At 41.0% G+C, this 17,663-nt stretch overlaps 1 protein-coding gene across 1 annotated transcript; it reads right to left on the reverse strand.

The window, feature by feature from the left end:
• Positions 1-4,967: 4,967 nt before the first annotated feature.
• LOC118208923 (P2Y purinoceptor 12-like) lies at positions 4,968-8,296 on the reverse strand. The gene is made up of 2 exons (XM_035383911.1): positions 8,166-8,296; positions 4,968-7,218 (listed from the first exon to the last, which is right to left on the reverse strand). Exon 2 carries the CDS (start codon positions 7,204-7,206, stop codon positions 6,127-6,129), a length of 1,080 nt encoding a protein of 359 aa, XP_035239802.1. The 5' UTR covers positions 7,207-7,218; positions 8,166-8,296; the 3' UTR covers positions 4,968-6,126.
• Between the last annotated feature and the right edge of the window lie 9,367 nt (positions 8,297-17,663).

The following is a 17,663-nucleotide window of genomic DNA, read 5'->3' on the forward strand; positions in this document are numbered from 1 at the left end:
GTGCATATGTGGTATCTTTCCTTTCCACCAGTGTATGGTGGTCTGCATTTCCTTTTCTCACAGTTGGTTCCGGCTGTGCAGTCTGATAAAAAAACATTGTGCGGTTGACCAAGGTCATTGTTCTCATAAAATGGTACTGGTATCTAGTTCATCCAATTGGTGCACGAATGCATTTTTGCAAAGAGTAGTTGACAGCTTGTGAAAAAGTGAAAGTACAAGATATAACCAAGAGGCTTCACCAACCCAGCTGATTCTTGTACCCTCATTCTTTTCCATAATGTATCAGCTACCTTTTATCTGTAGGGCTCAGGCCCTTCCACCAGGCTGCATATTCTGTCTGCAAAGACGCTTACAGAAAGCTGAAGTGAAAGGGAGCAGCACATAATGGGGAAGTGACAAGTATTACGCATATAACCAAATAACAACCATCTGAGATAATCATTGGGAATGGAGAAATTGAGGTAATTTCTAATGTTGAAATTCAGCAAATTTTCAGACTTTGAAAGTGATATGAAAACACAAATTTAAAGAATCATTTATTGACTGAAATGAAATGAAAAGCTAAAAGTCTACCACAAATTACATAAAACAGCCTCCGTCTGTTGACAAAATGTCACCAATTTAGAATAATGGGTTTGATATTACATAAACCTTGGCACATTCAACACATTAAAATGAATACTCTGCCCAAGATTTACAGTTCCATTTTAAAGCAGGAGCTACAAACAACTGTCTGTAGTTTATTCACTTTTTTCAGTTAAGGGACTCGGTAGATGAGCCAAATATATGCCAAACCAGTGGTGGTTGTTGGGTGTGGTGACAGGGGAGGACAGAAATATTTTTGTGCAATAATTGCAAGCTGGTGCAGTGAGGGAGAAAATTTTTCTGAAAATCACCCCTAAACTAAACCCTAAAAGATTATTAAAATGAGACGTAGGGCCATATTACTAAGGATTTGCTGGGCTTATATAGACACAAACAACACAAATAATGTTTTTCCATCTTTACTATGGTGGGGGGATGAGGGGGTCCCCTGGAGAACATGGTGGAGCATTGATCAGCATTCTGTTTTTCCACATAAATTGTCCACTAAAATAAATATATTTCTGAAAACGAGGTGAAAACTAGACCAAGTAGTTGCTGAATCTTGGTTATTATTGATCGGCAATGCCTAGTTTGAAAGTTGGATCCGAATTTCGTGAGCCTGAGCAAGCTAAGTTGGATGCTTTAATTTGCACAGAACAAGAGTACATTCTATGTGAATACAGAACTGGCAACAGCAACACAGCACTTGCCGGACCACTTCCATCATGCAACGTGCAGCCTGTCCATAGACAATGAATTGGACACCTTGAGTGCCGGATTCGGTGAGAATACCCCATTATGGTACCACAGTGGCAACAATGCAACCTAGGAATGAGGACAGCTTCAAAAAGAATTACAATGTCTAAAATGTGTCCAATGATAAAACACATGGTTGAACTGGCAACACAGTCTGGGCAGTATATAAAAGGGGGGTTTCCCACTACACCAGTTCACACAATAGGATAGGTAGCATGCACACCGTAACACAATAGGTTTGGTAGAATGCACACCATAATACATCAGTTCACACGATAGGCTAGGTAGGATGCATGTCGTAATACATATGTTCACACAATAGGCTTTGTAGCATGCACATCATAACACATATGGTCACACAATAGGCTAGGTAGCATGCACACCGTCCTCCATCTGTTCATATGAAAGGCTGGGAAAATGCACACTGTGATAATAGATGCTTCACTGCACACACACACACACACACTACCAACCCCCCAATTACAAGCCCTTAACTGTTCAGCCAAACAACCAAGTACAAGTAAAAAATGCAATGTGCATCATTTAAATGAAAAACAAAGTCATTAACTACCCAAGCTGAGCCCTAAGGTGATTTAGATTTTCCCAACCAACAGTATTTTTTTTATTTTTATTTTTTATACTGATTAAACAGGTTTATCTAATAGACAATCTATATAATCTATAGAATATTTGGCCATCCTCCATGCCATTTCTTATTTTGATGGCTGGTTATAACGTCCTCCCAAACAGGACAGGAGAAGCCACGGCAGCGAGGTAACATTTAAATGGATGCTTATGGAGGCTAAGTCCCTACTACATTTTTCCATTGCACTAGAGGCCACTGTTGAGTTTTTAACACTGGCTATAGGGGGTTTTGTGTTTCCTAGATGCTTAGAAATGGACATGAATTAATTTTTGTGCCATTGTTATTTTTATAGAATTATTTCAATTGTTTTTTCCGCCCATTTAAATTCTTGAGGAGAATGGTCCTCCATGTCTTTTATAAATGGACCTCCCGTGATTGAAACACATTGGAACTATTTTTTTAATTTCAGGAAGTTTACATAATAGAGCCTGTACACTGTTGAAATCACTAAATGTTCAACTATAGGTTTAACAGAAGTCAGTGACCTCTTTTTACCTCTGATGTTCTCCTTTTTCCTGGTTTTGAATGTCCGTTGGTAATTATAGCCCAGTGTCATCACTGTAAGATCCGCTGTCTAGCACACTGACAGCTCCTTCACTGTAGTCCAATGCCTAAGGAGTACAGCGAGTGTAGACACACTAAAATAAGAACAGTTGCTGTTACGTGATGAGGCAAGGAACACCCTGGGGATTTAAATCCTCCCTGACGGGGGGATTGTACAGCCAATTTTCTGAAGGGCTTCTGCAACTGGCAGCACCAGTATGGTCAGGATTCAATATCTGACACTGATAAACAGATGCAATGTAACGCAATGTAATGGGTGCAGTGTTTGAAAACTGAGACAATGGAATCTTACGATTAGAGAAAATGATGCCTTAATTATGTGGTGCATGTGGGTGCAGGTGAGTTTGAGTATGTGTGTGTGTTTTTGTGCGTGTGTGTGTGGTAATGCATCAATATCTATATGCCACAGAAGACACTTTCCCAACATTCCTCCTGCTCCGACATTTACTCAGTCATGCATTATATTCTGTAGTTGATTACTGCTCCCCTTCAAGTGGTTGAATGTTTTAAGAAATAATTTTTTAGTTTTGTTATGTCATACTTTAACAGATATTAAACCTGACAAATGAACTAAGGACATAACCGAGGAACTCAATTATATGTTAGATAGAAAAAATATGATGGGCATCTGAAAAATATAAAAATATAAAAAAATATAAAAATATAAAAAATATGCCTGACAGGTGACTGCTTTACTGCCTGAAGCTTTTATGATTTCCGATATTTATAGATACCCTATTTACAAGAAGGAATGCAGGATGCTTGAAATCCTAATGTCTTTCGAAATGCATTTTTTAACCCTTTGCTGTATACATGTCTTGAATTGTCATCTAATCTAATTCGCATGAGAACCAGCTGCAATAAGATAACATACTGTAAAAAAAAAAAAAAAAAAAATTCACGTCCACGTATATACATGTATGTACACGGATAAATAATTTCATAGCTGAATTCCCTTCCAAAAAGTCTGCATTTAATTTTTTTGTTTTGTTTACTGTCAATATTTGATAACAGTCTCATTCATTTCTATTCAAATTATTTTGAACAGCAGTGCATGTGTTGCATGAATGTGAGTTACTGAAATATCCTTCAGAGGGCAGTAGTGAGCTGGAGTTCAATTTCCCAACTACATTGGTTGACAATGGCAACTTGACCCATTCTCTGGCAAATACATACATATAGGTGACAGTTTTGACATGAGAATGAATCTATACGGAATGGTTTTGAATGGTTAAGCCTCTGTTAACAATGTTAATAATGTGTTTTCAAGTAAGGTATACATTAAATTATCACCATGTGGTATTTGTTTTTGCTAATCTGATACAAGCTTCATTCGGTGATTGTGATCTAAACAAATATATTAATTGGATTTGTTGAAATCTTGTGGTGACATGTGAAGTAGAAAATTACGTTTGTAAATATGATTAATTTTCACATTATTCATTTATATTTTTACTACTATAACTACTACTACTACAACTACTGTTGCTACTACTACTACTACTACAACTACTAATACTACTACTACTAATGATAATAATAATGAACAATTGAAATAATAATAATAATTATTATTATTCACAGTCGTATTAAGTCAGTTATCATGTCGGGAGGTCAACTCACCTACCTGAAACTGTGACTCCTGCTGGACTGAAGCAATCCAGTATTGAGATGCCAAACCCTTCCTGATGTTAATGTCTTGTGGTCACAGTTTCCTCTCCGGGCCACCAGGGGTAGGGATAGTTCTTTAGCAGAGTTTCAAAAAATCTACCACTCTGTCTCCCACCGTGAGCTACCATAGACAGGACCTCTATTTATAAATTTGTGATGTATTAATACTTAAAAGCTTGTACATTAACATGCCATTTTAGAACACATTGGTTTTCTTTGTCACCTGAATCGGTTCAGCACATTTATAAAAATCAGTGTTTATAATGGAATATGGTGTGGACAATAAGGTTGTTGTCTTGGCTGCAGTTTCAGGTCAGACTCATTGACTGAATTCAGATGTCAATGTTATTGACTGGTTTTTGTATGTGTCTAAAGCCCATAGAATAGGCCTATGGCCTCATCCATGTGGTCTATTCATTTGGTTTGCTTCCTCTGTATTATTGCTAAATCAGGCACCCTCTTCTTTCTGAATAGTATTATTCCTGTAGCCCCTTGAGGCAGTAGTGCCGGACTGTTGAAAAGGGGCTGTCGTAAGGGTTTCTTTTGGGCCACATATTATGTAAGAAATTCACAAGCTATGGACTGGTTTGGCTCTTTTGTAAACTTTAGTTAGCCTTTCTTTAACTATATGGCTCGAAATTATATTGCTCTCCAAATGGCATCTCCAAAAAGAACATTGCAGACACAGTACTTGGGCTATATAGTGTATCACCATGTAATAATGACCACAGACCAGACATATGAATTCATTGTTTAGTCAGTCAACAAATCATTTATTAATCCTCAATTCATCTGAGTTTTCTCAACAATTTAGATTAGAACAATGGATGGCCAAAGTGTTTAAAGAATCGTATCATTTAAGACTTGTTACTCACAGTGTAATCATAGTAAGTGTTCTGATTACCACAATGGGTCCAGACAGTGAGGACGCTAAGTGAAATAAAAATCAGTAGTGGTTTCAGCGGTCACAAGCATTAATGAGAGATGGTTAAGTACTTGTAAGTAATATATAATTGCAGTGGGATGGTAATTGAGATTGAACTTAAACAGTGTGCATCACAGCTGTGAAGATGCTGGAGGTGTTCATTTGGGAACTGGAGGTGGAGGCAGGCTGTGAGAAGCACTTCGGAAAAAAGAGAAAATTCAATTACAAGCACACGGATGGAAGCCATTTTGAGAAAAACATAATGAGAAAACAGTGGTTGAGGAAAGATTGAGGAAATCAGGCTGTGCAAAACATTAAATCCATTTTAAATGAATTAAATATAGCTATTTTTGATCCTGCCATTAAAGCAAACAACACAATTTCTGGATATGCTGGATAATGAAGAAATAATCTGAATAATTTTGGTCTCTTTAAGATATGAATGCATATCTTCTTTTGTCCTAGAAATGCTTTCATTTATGGTACACACCTGTTGAATACTGATAGGGATCCCATTTTTCATTTTACCATGTGATATTGTATTGACTAGTAAAAAATCAACTGCATGGGGGAACAAATTTAGATGCTACGTAGGTCTTTGTAGGACTGAGTGTCCAGTCATTTCCAAATATATACATGACTCAATTAATTACCTCTCCAGCTTTTACAGAAAGTGTTATGGTTGCATTGTCTTAAGGTGATACAAATTTCATGTTGTAGAACACGTGTCAGATCAGACAACCTGTCTCACTATAGACATAGTAATATGGCAAATTGTGTTCTGCTCTGTTTCACATAGGCTATGTCATAACAGCACTCAGATGGTGCTAGAAACACACCTCAACAAGCTGCTCCTCTGCTACTACTGACAGGGAAGAAATGCTCTTTTTAACGCTCAGAGCATTTGAGGTCACTTTCAGTTACGTGTGGGCCGGAAGAGAGTCCAGTGAGGCTCTGAGTGACCCCACGCTCCGGCCTCCTATGAGGAAGAGGAGTTTCCCAGGGGGGTGCTTCCAGTGTTGGGATCAGCGGGCGACCTTCGCAGAGTCCGGCGTAGCCTGGAGTACAGCCGCAGGGTACTGAAGAGGGACGTCCTGAAGGACTTGCAGAGGAAGAAGTAGATGAGCGGGTCCAGGACGGCGTTGAGGGCGGACAGCCAGAGCGTGCTCTCCTTTAGCTGGAAGAGGAACAGCTTGAGGGCGCAATCAAACGTGCCCCGCGTTTGGCTTATGGTGTAGGGCACACGGGCAAAGTGGAAGGGCACGAAGCAGACAAAGAAAACGGCCAGCACCAGGAAGACGTTCCCCCTCACCCTGCTCTTCCTTGGCCCCGCCCCCGGCCCCACTCCGCCACTTTGGCTGGTCTGGGTGCGGGCGTAGGAGCTGTACAGCTCCTTGGTGATGAGGATGTAGCACAGCACCACAGTGGCCAGGTTGCCCCAGAAGATGATCTGACACACATGATTGACGACCTCGTGCCATCTGAGCCCCAGGTCACTCTTCAGGTCACTGCACTTGAAGTGGGGAGAGGGCGGGGTCTGGTTGGTCAAGATCATGTTGGGGAGGCCAAGGGTGAACAGGAAGCACCAGATGGCCCCAGAGAGGAGCTTGCGCCGGGCCAGGCCGGTGTGGTCCGTGCCAGCAAACGGCCGGAGGGTCTTGCGGCAGCGGTCGATGCTGATGAGACCGAAGAAGAGGATGCTGATGTACATGGTGAGGTAGAAGACCACGGAGGAGAACCGGCAGACAAAAACACGCAATTCCGTGGATGCCAGGTTGGAGTCAGACATGATCTTGAAGGGGAAGGTCAGAGTCATTAGTACATCAGCCACCACAATGTTCTTCAGGTAGATAATGAAGTGGGACTTGCTGGGGGTGTTGAAGAAGACCCACATTGCCAGGCTGTTGAGTGACATCCCCAGGAGGAAGAGCACTGAGTAAAGCACTGGGAATATCACTGTCTTCAACACATTGTTTCGGGAACACTCTTCAGGTGCTTGGCTGTGATTGGTCATGTTCTGAGTAGCAATCACCACAGAAAATCCTGTCACCGCAGTCATTTTCTAGACTTTCTGTTGGGAGAAATTGTGGCAAATTGAACAAAAACTCAATAAACCGGAGTTAACAGGAACCTTCACCAAAAAAACTGTTTTTAACAGTTTTTTTTTGGTAAAGTAACAGTCAAATAGCATCTCTTTTTCCTAGTGTTGTAGATGCGTACGTGTCTCTGGTGTGAGTAGCCTGCTTAGATACAGTACTGTATTTTGCTACAGCTCTAGTGTATAGGTGAGTGACTACGGGGTGCAAATATCCTAATTTCTATCGTTATGTTAGAACCCTGAAACTGCTCGGTGTGCAGCGGTAACAGGAATGGCAGGTTAAAGTGAATGCAGTTTATTTTACAGTATGCATTATGACAATAAGAAACAGATGAAAAAGAGTGTGTGTGTAGTGAAATGGCTATACGCATAAGGCGAAGGAATTTGCATTGACGAGTCTCCTTGAACCATTTCCCCCTTCCTCTTATATTCGAAGATCAAAGCAAAACACCAAGTCATAAAATGGAGACAACAACAATAACAAAACAGTACATTAATGATCCTGATTGCTCTGTCTCTGCAAGCATACCCCACTGGGTTAACCTTTGCATCTGGCGGTGCACTGACCCATAGATATCAAGATCTTTAGTCATCACCCCACCACCAAAGGCACAAACTTGTTCCCCATGACATTAGCTTTCCGTCAATGTGAAAAATGATTAAGCTGTATTGTGGAGAACCTCAGTTTTACATATTGCCAATTCAGCAGGATTTTTTGCAAGAGAGCAACAGAGTCTTTTTATCAGGCCCTGCTGACTCCCTGGGCCCACTTCTGTAAACCACCTTAGACCTTCCATTTGTAGATAACACAGAAGTGAAAGCCACAAGTTGTCTATCTAAATACTCCTTGAAATAAACTCAAAAATGACCAGTGCATCTTCTCAGTAGTTCAGTAAGCCGACCTTGCCTAGATTACTTACCTTTTCCCTAAGGGGTGTCTGGGAATTCATCCACCCATCTAGCTGTTGGTTCTGGTCGTGCTGAGTAGTCTGTCGTCAGGTTGGTGGAGGCCCCAGGTCTTTATAAACTAAGAGTCTTACTAGAAGTGAAAGAAAGCACCTTTTTTATGTCAGAAAAAGACATTGAGGGGCGGGGGAAAACTATCCTTCTGCTTTTCGTTTCCTGTTTGACTTCTGCAGTGAACGTTTTGCTTTCAAAATAAGGCAATAAAATTAAAAAGAAATAAAATTGTATAATTAAGCCTATGTTGTGTATGTGGAATGCATATATATAGTCCTTGACATTTGTGCGTGAGGATCAGGCTATCAATTTATTTTTATTTTTTTCAGTTTGAAGGATTTTCATGTGTAAACAGATCACTGCTCCGATTGTTGTGTATTATGGTTCATGTTAGATTTGAACTAAACCTTTTTCAAAGATACTCAACAAGTAAGCTTGATTAAAAATGTATGGTTGAATTATGGTTTAATATGAAGTTTTGAGTTATTATTATTATTATTATTATTATCATCATCATCATCATCATCATCATCATCATCATTATTATGATCTACTTGTTCCATCTGTTCATATATTTTTGTTTAAACCCATAATTTACTTGGTTTGACATTTATATAAAAAAAATGGTATGGCAGAATTACAGTATAGGGTATTGTATGTGTCATCATATGTGCATTTAGCAAATTATTTAATTCCACAAATCAACCAGAGTAATTTGCCAACAGAGACAGAAGTTCTTCAAGGAGCTAGCAGCTCATTCTGAGATACCTGATAAAAATGTGAAAGATATACAGTCTAGCAGTGGAGACTGCAACACCCTAAAGGGAGACATATGGAAAGACGGAGGAAGCTCCTTCTAATGAAAATACCCTCATTGCCAGACGTCTCCTTAAAATAAGTCTTGCCCAATGCAGTGGCTCAAGAAGATGATCCGGTTTCCATCTGTGCCACTGTGAGACAAAGAGCGCTTGAGCACAGTGTGGGTTCTGCTGTGTCAGGAAGTACAGGGGCTGCTCCCAAGGGATTTGGGGATAATTTGTGTTTTCCTCAGCATTACATGTGAATGCTCCTGCAGCCTTTCATGCGATCAGTTCCAGTAATCATTCCAGTAATCTTTGAAGTGTTGGCATGTGTGTATGCACCCATGCACCCACAATCTCACACACGCTCACACATGCAGACACAAGCACACACACACGCACATGCACACTCACAGAGGTACAAAAGTAAATAATACACAGTAGTATATCTTTCAAAATGCAGCCAATATAAATATCAGGCTATAATCATCCTTAGTTCTGACTACAGCTGTAATTAAGCAAATTGAGGAAATGAGAAATTAACCTGATGTAAAGATTAATCGACAGCCCAACACTGTGTGCAGGGATTTGCTTTCATAGAAATGACAGATGAACAGGTGGAGTGTAATTATGGTTTTACTGGTGAACAGGTGTGTGTTTGCTGTGTAAACAGACATGCCAACATGTCTCTAGTGTGCATCCATCTTTCTCTTTTTATGGCTCCCAACCTGACTCTCATCCTTAGCTCCAACCATCCTCTCTGCCTTGGGATCATTATCACCCCACAGTCTTTATCATCCTCTGCAGTCATTCATTAGACCTGTGGGAAAAGCCAGAGGGATTTCGTGAGGACTGCTCTTTCGTGAGTGGGAACAATTCAGTGACCGCACTCATTTGTCTGGTCTGGTCTTCTGAGTGGTGATTCGAGAGGAGGGAGGTGATGTGTTTTTAACGATGATATTTTCCTGTTTTTGCACGGAGTCTACCTACAGACAGATTGCTTGTCCTGAAGCTCTTGTAAGAGGTGTGTTCACTTGAGAATTCTTTACATGATAACCTTCCATTACCAGAGCTTCACTCACAAAGATTACCGTAGTTATGGGTCAGAGACAGAGAAGAAGACTGAAGAAGCAGAAACAAACAAAAAAGAATTCAATTTATGGGATTTATTCAGAAATAGCCGTAACCGTTAGTCAGAACTGTGTGTGTGGCCAACAACCACTGTTGGTTTTCATGGGATCTTCAAATCCTCTAAACAGAGATTTTGGACCTTTGACCTTTAAATGACCCCTGATGACCTCTGTGTCTGCCTCAAACAACCTTAGTTGTTCCTTAGTAGTTCCATCAAAATCAAAGAACACACACACACACGCGCACACACAGTTCGGACATTTGAATTCTCCTGAGAAAGAAGCCATATATTTTGATTACACTGTTCTTACACTTTTCCCAGAAGTGCCTGAAACATAATTAACCATGTAATAGGTGCATATTGAGATGGCCTGTTGCTCCATTTGAGAGTGACAGCTTGTGTATCACCAAGCCATATCATTCTATGTCCTGAATCAATAAGATATCCTTTCACTGTAAACTTGAGGCAAACATCAGAGCCTGATTTTCTTCCAGTTACAGGAAAATGTTTATATTGAAATCTAGACTTGCAAAAATCTAATTTATCTGTGAATATAACAAGATTCACAACCTGAATTCCTTCATACAGATAAGTTAGATTTTTGCAAAAGAAGTCTGGATTTCAATATAAACATTTTCCTGTAACTGGAAGAAAATATTTGTGATGAAACAGTTAACCTCTGATGTTTGCCTCAAGTTTACAGTGAAAGGATATCTTATTGATTCAGGACATAGAATGATATGGCTTGGTGATACACAAGCTGTCACTCTCAAATGGAGCAACAGGGCATCTCAATATGCACCTATTACATGGTTAATTATGTTTCAGGCACTTCTGGGAAAAGTGTAAGAACAGGGTAATCAAAATATATGGCTTCTTTCTCAGGAGAAGAAAGAAGCCATATACTTTTAATGTGATATTAAAATGTAGCAGCATCCCTTCAAATTTAAGAAAACTGGGGATTAGGAGCTTTGGCTGCATTAAAACTCATTTAGGTTGGGTGTTTACACAGTTCTTCTTGCATGAAGAGCACAGATGTGCTCCAGGGCCATGCCAAGTGGAGCAGGACAGTGATCAAAAGTGAGTCTGTCAGTCCAGAACAAGGCATTCTGGGAACATGCATTCCATAGCATTTGCTCGTGTAAAATTATACCTCATGATATGCTCTCACTGTAGTGATTGGTCACGGTGCAGTCACATGGGTGGGGAAGCAGGCAGAGCCCCGTGCAGAAATCAAACTGACAGCACCATATACCTGTACATTAGCGGAAGTAATTTTTTATGATATGAATGAATAATTTTGGCTCTTTGTGTTGATTCTGTCTGAGTAGATCAGACTGACAGGCCCAAATGTGAATATTCATATATTCTATTCCTGGGTGACAGGATTTTTTTTGCTCCTGTCTGTTTGCTGTTGTGTGCACCCATTTGCTTTTCTTCCAATTCTTTTCAGTCCAAGGTTTCTACTTTTGGATGAAAATGTTTTTTTTTTTTTAAGTCTAATCTCCAAATTATGTTTTTATTTTGTATAAAGCCTTTGGTTCTTTGAGTTGGACAGCATTGTGCTGATTTAGGCATTGGGTCAATTTTGATGTGAGGTATTTGAGAAACACACTTAGCAGGAATTATTTAAACAAATAGGCAACTGCACAAGTGTCACACAACGGGGGTTAGGACCCAGGCGCAGAGTGGGAAAAATACAAAACTCAAAAATGTAGATTCAAATAAAGATTTTACTTACAAAACAGAACAAACAAAAGGCCACCAGGGGCGATTCCAGAAGAAAACTCAAAAACCAGAAAACACATAATGGAACTCAAAGCACTCATAACAAGCAGAACTTGAAACTCTTGAAAACTCAGAAGCAGGAACAGAAACAGTACGGGCAGAACACAGACAGGGCAGAGCATAGACAGGTCCAAACGCAGGCAGGAAGAACACAGGCAGATGGAACACAAGGCAGGCAGAACACAAGAGCACAAGCAGGCAGATACATATACGCAGGCGGAAACCAGCACCCGAGTCAGGCAAACCCAGAACTTAAATAGACAGGGGCTAACAAGACACAGGAGAACATAATGCACAATTAACACAGAAGCGAGGGACAACGAGAGGCAGGTGGGAATGATGATTAAATAACGAGACAGAAAATAATTGAATAATGAGACATACAAAGGCAGACCAAACTAAGGGACGTGAGACAGGACAAAAACTACGGGGAGGCGGGAGCAGGCGGGCACAAAGGAGGCACAACCATGACAACAAGTAAATGCCTCAAATGTGGCCACAGCATGTTTTTCTGGAACAGGCTGTGTTCTAAGCAAGAAAGTAGGAATTCTCTCTTTTTCAGTTTTCAAAATTTTATTTACCATTTTTGCTCTTTCAAAATAGGAACTACTCCCCTGCAGAATCGTATCTCAAACATAATACGACCTATCAATGTAAATGTAAACAGTATTGGAGTAGAAGGGGATCTGAAACTATATGAGAGAGGGAAAAAACACAGACCGCTGGGGAAGAATCCAAGGGACCTTGAGTGGTAAATGCTTCCAGATGAGGTTACCGCAGTGCATTGCATAGCTGTGCGCTAGAACTGGCTCAGGAAGCTGCACCATCCCCCTTTCTGGCTGCGTGGACGACCACAGTGTTTCAGGAAGAGACAGAGATGACAGCCAGGCTGGGGCGTAGTGTTGGGGGACTGTGTTTTTTTCACATGTGAGATTGGGTTTGCAACTTGGGCTGGTACTGTATGAAGGTGGAACATAAGCGCATTTCAACTAGGAGAATGGAGTGAGACTAACCCAAACCACAACAGTCTGGGCAACCTGACTAAAAAGTGTCTGCATGTACATTTTGTCAGGCAAAGAGAATGACTGATGTTTAAGAGGAGGAAAACCAATGACTGTCACCATGGGGAGACAGAGGGGTTCAAAGAGAACTGCCCCGGAGACATGGTGATTCATTGCGCTTCGTGAAAACGGGTAATGGATGTGGGCCGAGGAATCCCCTCCTGCCTTGGGAACAGTATGTCACAGACTCCATTGCTGTACTCCTTATGGAGACAGATACATAAACCGCTCTCAGTGATTGGACCAGAGCCCCAGGGGGCAGGCCATAGGCTACAGGCAACACTCGAGCAAAGGGAATAAACTTTTTACCACCTGTATGTGGGGGTTTTCTTTTATGAATTACAGATTGGTTACTGTTCAAGTGCCTTCACAATCAATGCAATGCGAATAGGCACAGGGAAGTGTGAAAAAAAGAAGCGTGAAAATAATTAAGGATGGGTCATCATACTGATGAGACAGTCCAATCTGTTAGGGATGCCTCAGCATAATCAGTTTGATGAGAAATCAAAATGTGAATGAATGAATTGCTGTATCACTGCCCTGCTGATCTGTTCAACCTCATTGTCATTACAGGGTAGGTGTGGGAGGCCATCTTGCTTTGTCATCACCTTTGTTCTCTGTGAGCCAACAGTTGGCACATCGACTTCTAGTCTAACAATAGAATTGCCGTTCTGCAGCTTCTAGACTGGCATCCTGTGTTTTCGATTTCCTGTGTGGCTGCCATGATGACAAAGGTCAGTGTCTCAGAGGACATTGGTTTCTCAATGGCTTGGCCACTGTACAGTTAACACGTAGGGGAAACCTAACAACCAAAGCTGCTACAATATGTTAAGGCTGTTCAGCTTTTAACTCCAAGTTCAAAGCACCTTTGCTCTGCGCCAAGCTGAGCAAGTGGAAATATTAACAGCGCCCTATTTCGTTGGGCTTGTATAAATCCAGACATCTGCAGGATCAGATTTCTATCAGGTGTGTTAGGGGGAACCATTAGAAGTTCAGTGCCCCGTGGTTGTCGACCTGTGTAAGCTATGTGTTAAAAGATTTTCCTGCTGGTGAACAGATGCAAAAACAATTGACCGTAATTTTCTTCTTACTGAAACAATTTATCAAAACAAAAAAATCTTTGCAGGAATAGTTTTTTTTTGGAGACATGGTTCACATAACGCAAAAGAAAAACACCAAAAATCCATTATTTATTTATTTTAGTTTTTGTGCCTCAGGATTTTTTATTGAATGCTTTCATATGCTGCAGACTGTATTCAGTAGGCTGGTCCGCCTACCTTGTTTGCGGCTTCTGCTCTCTGTGAGACGATTGCATAGACAATTTCTTCATCAGCTATAACAGCACGTGCATGATGATTAGGACTGGATGTGGTGTAGCTATTAATCATGTGTAGGGGAAGTGAGCAATACAAAGGACCTGATAAATCTGAGTAAATGAACTTTATTTCCACCTCACAGTAATTCAATGTGTAAATATGTCATTGGCCATCAGACCGGGCCAGACTCAATACACAAAATAAAGAATTAGGATTTTAGATTTTGACTGCTTCATGCATCCTAAATAGTGTGCACTGCTCTACAGTTTAAGGATGGCTGGCAATGTCAGATCCTGAATCCTAAAGATTAGAATTCCTTTCCAGGTAATTGTGTGTATATATACCACAGTGCTGTACGTCTTAGCAATTCTGAACTCGGGAGTGAAATGAACAATGGTTTTATGGTATGTTCACCAGTATAATGTTGGTCAAAACCTATAAGCTTGAGGTATTGAAGTGTCCATTTTATAATAAAACTCTGACCTTCTGTCCTTTGTAGATAGCAGAAGAATAAACACAGCGCCCCTCAACTCGGTTCTGCGTAGGTGTGAGTGAGAGTGAGTGTGTGGATATGTTTAATTTTTTTTTGGTTCATGTCTAAAATAAACACTTCCTTGAAAATTACGCCAATGCTCGGTTGGAGTTTATATGAATGCTGGTGCTGCGTCAGGCCGGTTTTAGTGGAGTCTGCATTCTGAAGCGACTGATCCATTCTTCATTGAATAATCAGACTGCTGGGAAGGCAGGAAATTAGGTCCAAGATGGTGGAGTAGGTCTTTGCAAAGTGCTTCTCAGTGTGCTTTTTCAACTTTATGGAGAACTGTCAACATAGGAGAGTATACTTAATGTCTTTCTCCTCTGTTTCCCAAGGGTCTCCCTGATAGACGGTAGGCTTACACTATTTGCTGATGCTGAGAATTGAGAACGACAGCCGCCTACCAACTGCTGTTCGGTTGAGTCACATGATGAGCCGCACGCTTCCCGATAAAAGCGTCTGACTTTCGCTTCCTTTGGAAAAGCGCATTTTCTGAGGCCAGCCGAGCGCTGCTCTGAGCGGCCCAGAGAGCGCACAGGAACGCACCGTGTGTGTGAAACATGAAACCGACGCCCTGCTGGAGCGGCTGTGTGGGATCAACAGACGACGGAAAGTTAAAGAGACTAAATCAAGGAAGCTTTCCACTGTTAGACCCTCTCCTTTATATGCGCCCCGCCGCCAAGCCCTGTCTACTCGGCTACCGTCCTCCCGCCCGCGCCAAAACAAACACGGGGGGCCCCTTGGGGAAATGAGGAAGCTGGAAATGTTTTTAAACGTCTTTCTACCCCAGCCTCCCAGCCCTGCTGCCCCTCAACCAATCAAAATATCTCTGTCTTATCCCAATGGGCACCACACTTTAGAGGCCAAAGCCTGGCCCTCAAGATGGCAGTGAAAGTGTTATCAATAAAATAAACATTTTTTAAGTCAAACTCAGCGACATGATGACTCATGCATTACCATTGTTTTTCTTTTGCATTTTTGACTTTTTGGCATGCAGTGGTAGCGGCGTTTCTCCGCAAAATAAAAGGATGTGCCTGATCACCTTAGCTAGCAAAATATCAGCGCCAAGAAAACTGGACAGCAGTGCGACGCCAACATGGTATATCGTTATGGCCAAAAAAATGGTAGGCTATCCACACACCAGCAAGCAGGGATTTTATTTTTAATTTTTTATAAGAACAGAGGTGCACACGTATTTACAGCCGTACTGTAATTTATTATGCAAAGAATAGCCAAATTCATGACCTGGTGTGCGGACAGGCTATATGAACCACCCGATCTGAAGTGGAGTACATTAAAATCTTATAACCTCATATTTCGGGGTGAACTATTGCAATTAATACCATGGTAATACGCACAAAATTAAAACACAAGCATTTTTGTTAATGGTGCCCTTTCCCTGGCAACACATTAGGGTCAGACTTGGAAACAACCACTGCCATCCCTTAATAAACGTAAGTTCATAATGAAGTATAATGTTATATTACAATTCCTGCAAATAGCCCAAACCGTTGATGCGAAAAAACAGCCAGCCACTAGTCCTCTCATTCTAATCAAGTAGAAAGTCAGCGCTAGGTTCGCTATCACTTGTGGAACTTAGTATCAGTATTCAATTTGATCTTGACACAAAACTTTCTCAGAATGTTTTCATAGATAGAAAGCTAGCCATCTACCCCATTTGCTTCTAAACTACAGCTACTTTCGAAGCAAAATCATAGTGAATATAGCCTAACAACATAGCACTTAGTGGACACTTGCTAAATTGAATGAATGCTGCACATATTTACACCAAACTGCTTAGCTAGTTCAGTGCTGATGTAACAAGACATTCATGTGTTCTTTATCATAGTCTACATTTCAGCTTCTGCAATTGATATTGTTTTTTTTAGCTAGCTAGCACAGCACACTCAAACACACACACAAAGCACGCACACACACATACACAAACACAGACAAATTTCCTGCAAATGTCAAATTTAGTTCATCAACCCCTACTGCACAAAAAAGCCACAACAAGGCACAAGGGAACTTTTAACAGCTCACAAGGAGAAGGAATGTTGTATGGTTTTTATGGAATTTCAACATTGCATTGAGAATCTATTTACCTTTGCCTGTGATGCCTCTGGGGAGGGTTAATTTTTGAAACTCTCCTTGATAAAGAGCAGAGTGAGATTACCATGGGACAAGAAAGGCTGAGCAACCTCAATCACATGTCGTTAGAAAGTAACTTGTTAAGCACCCTGGATTTCAGTGCTATCATTACAGACTTCGAAAAAGGGAATGGGAGAGAGAACAGCTTCTAGATTGGTAGGCCATCCCTCTTTTGTTTCAATAAAGTTCTGACGTACTTCAAATGTTTGTCCATCCATTCATCCATCATCTAACCCACTTATTCCTGGTCAGGGTCGCGGAGGGTGCTGGAGCCTATCCTAGCGTGCATTGGGTGAGAGGCAGGAATACACCCTGGACAGGTCACCAGTCCTTTATTAGGCCTATGAGACTACACTGGACCTATAAGCAGGTGGCTCCACTGCTATGTAGGCCTGCGCTCTTTGTTGCTGTACATTTTCATTTGTATTAGACTCATTGTGTATTCTGATAGTGTGCAGTATTGTTGTGCTGCTGATTATATTATTGAGTTGCAATTGACTGTAAGCTATAATTGACGTGTTCTTCATGTGTGAGCTGTTTGTTGAGTAGAAGTAGGCTTATGGGCAGTGCAGTGATTATGCGTTCATGTTTGGTTGGCTCCTCTGTTGTGCTCAGTTGTGACCACAGCAGTAATTCTGAGATGTGAGCTGGGGGTTTGAGGCTAAAGGCTGTCAT

This window comes from Anguilla anguilla, chromosome 12 (assembly GCF_013347855.1).
Source record: "Anguilla anguilla isolate fAngAng1 chromosome 12, fAngAng1.pri, whole genome shotgun sequence".
Taxonomy (NCBI): Eukaryota; Metazoa; Chordata; class Actinopteri; order Anguilliformes; family Anguillidae; genus Anguilla; species Anguilla anguilla.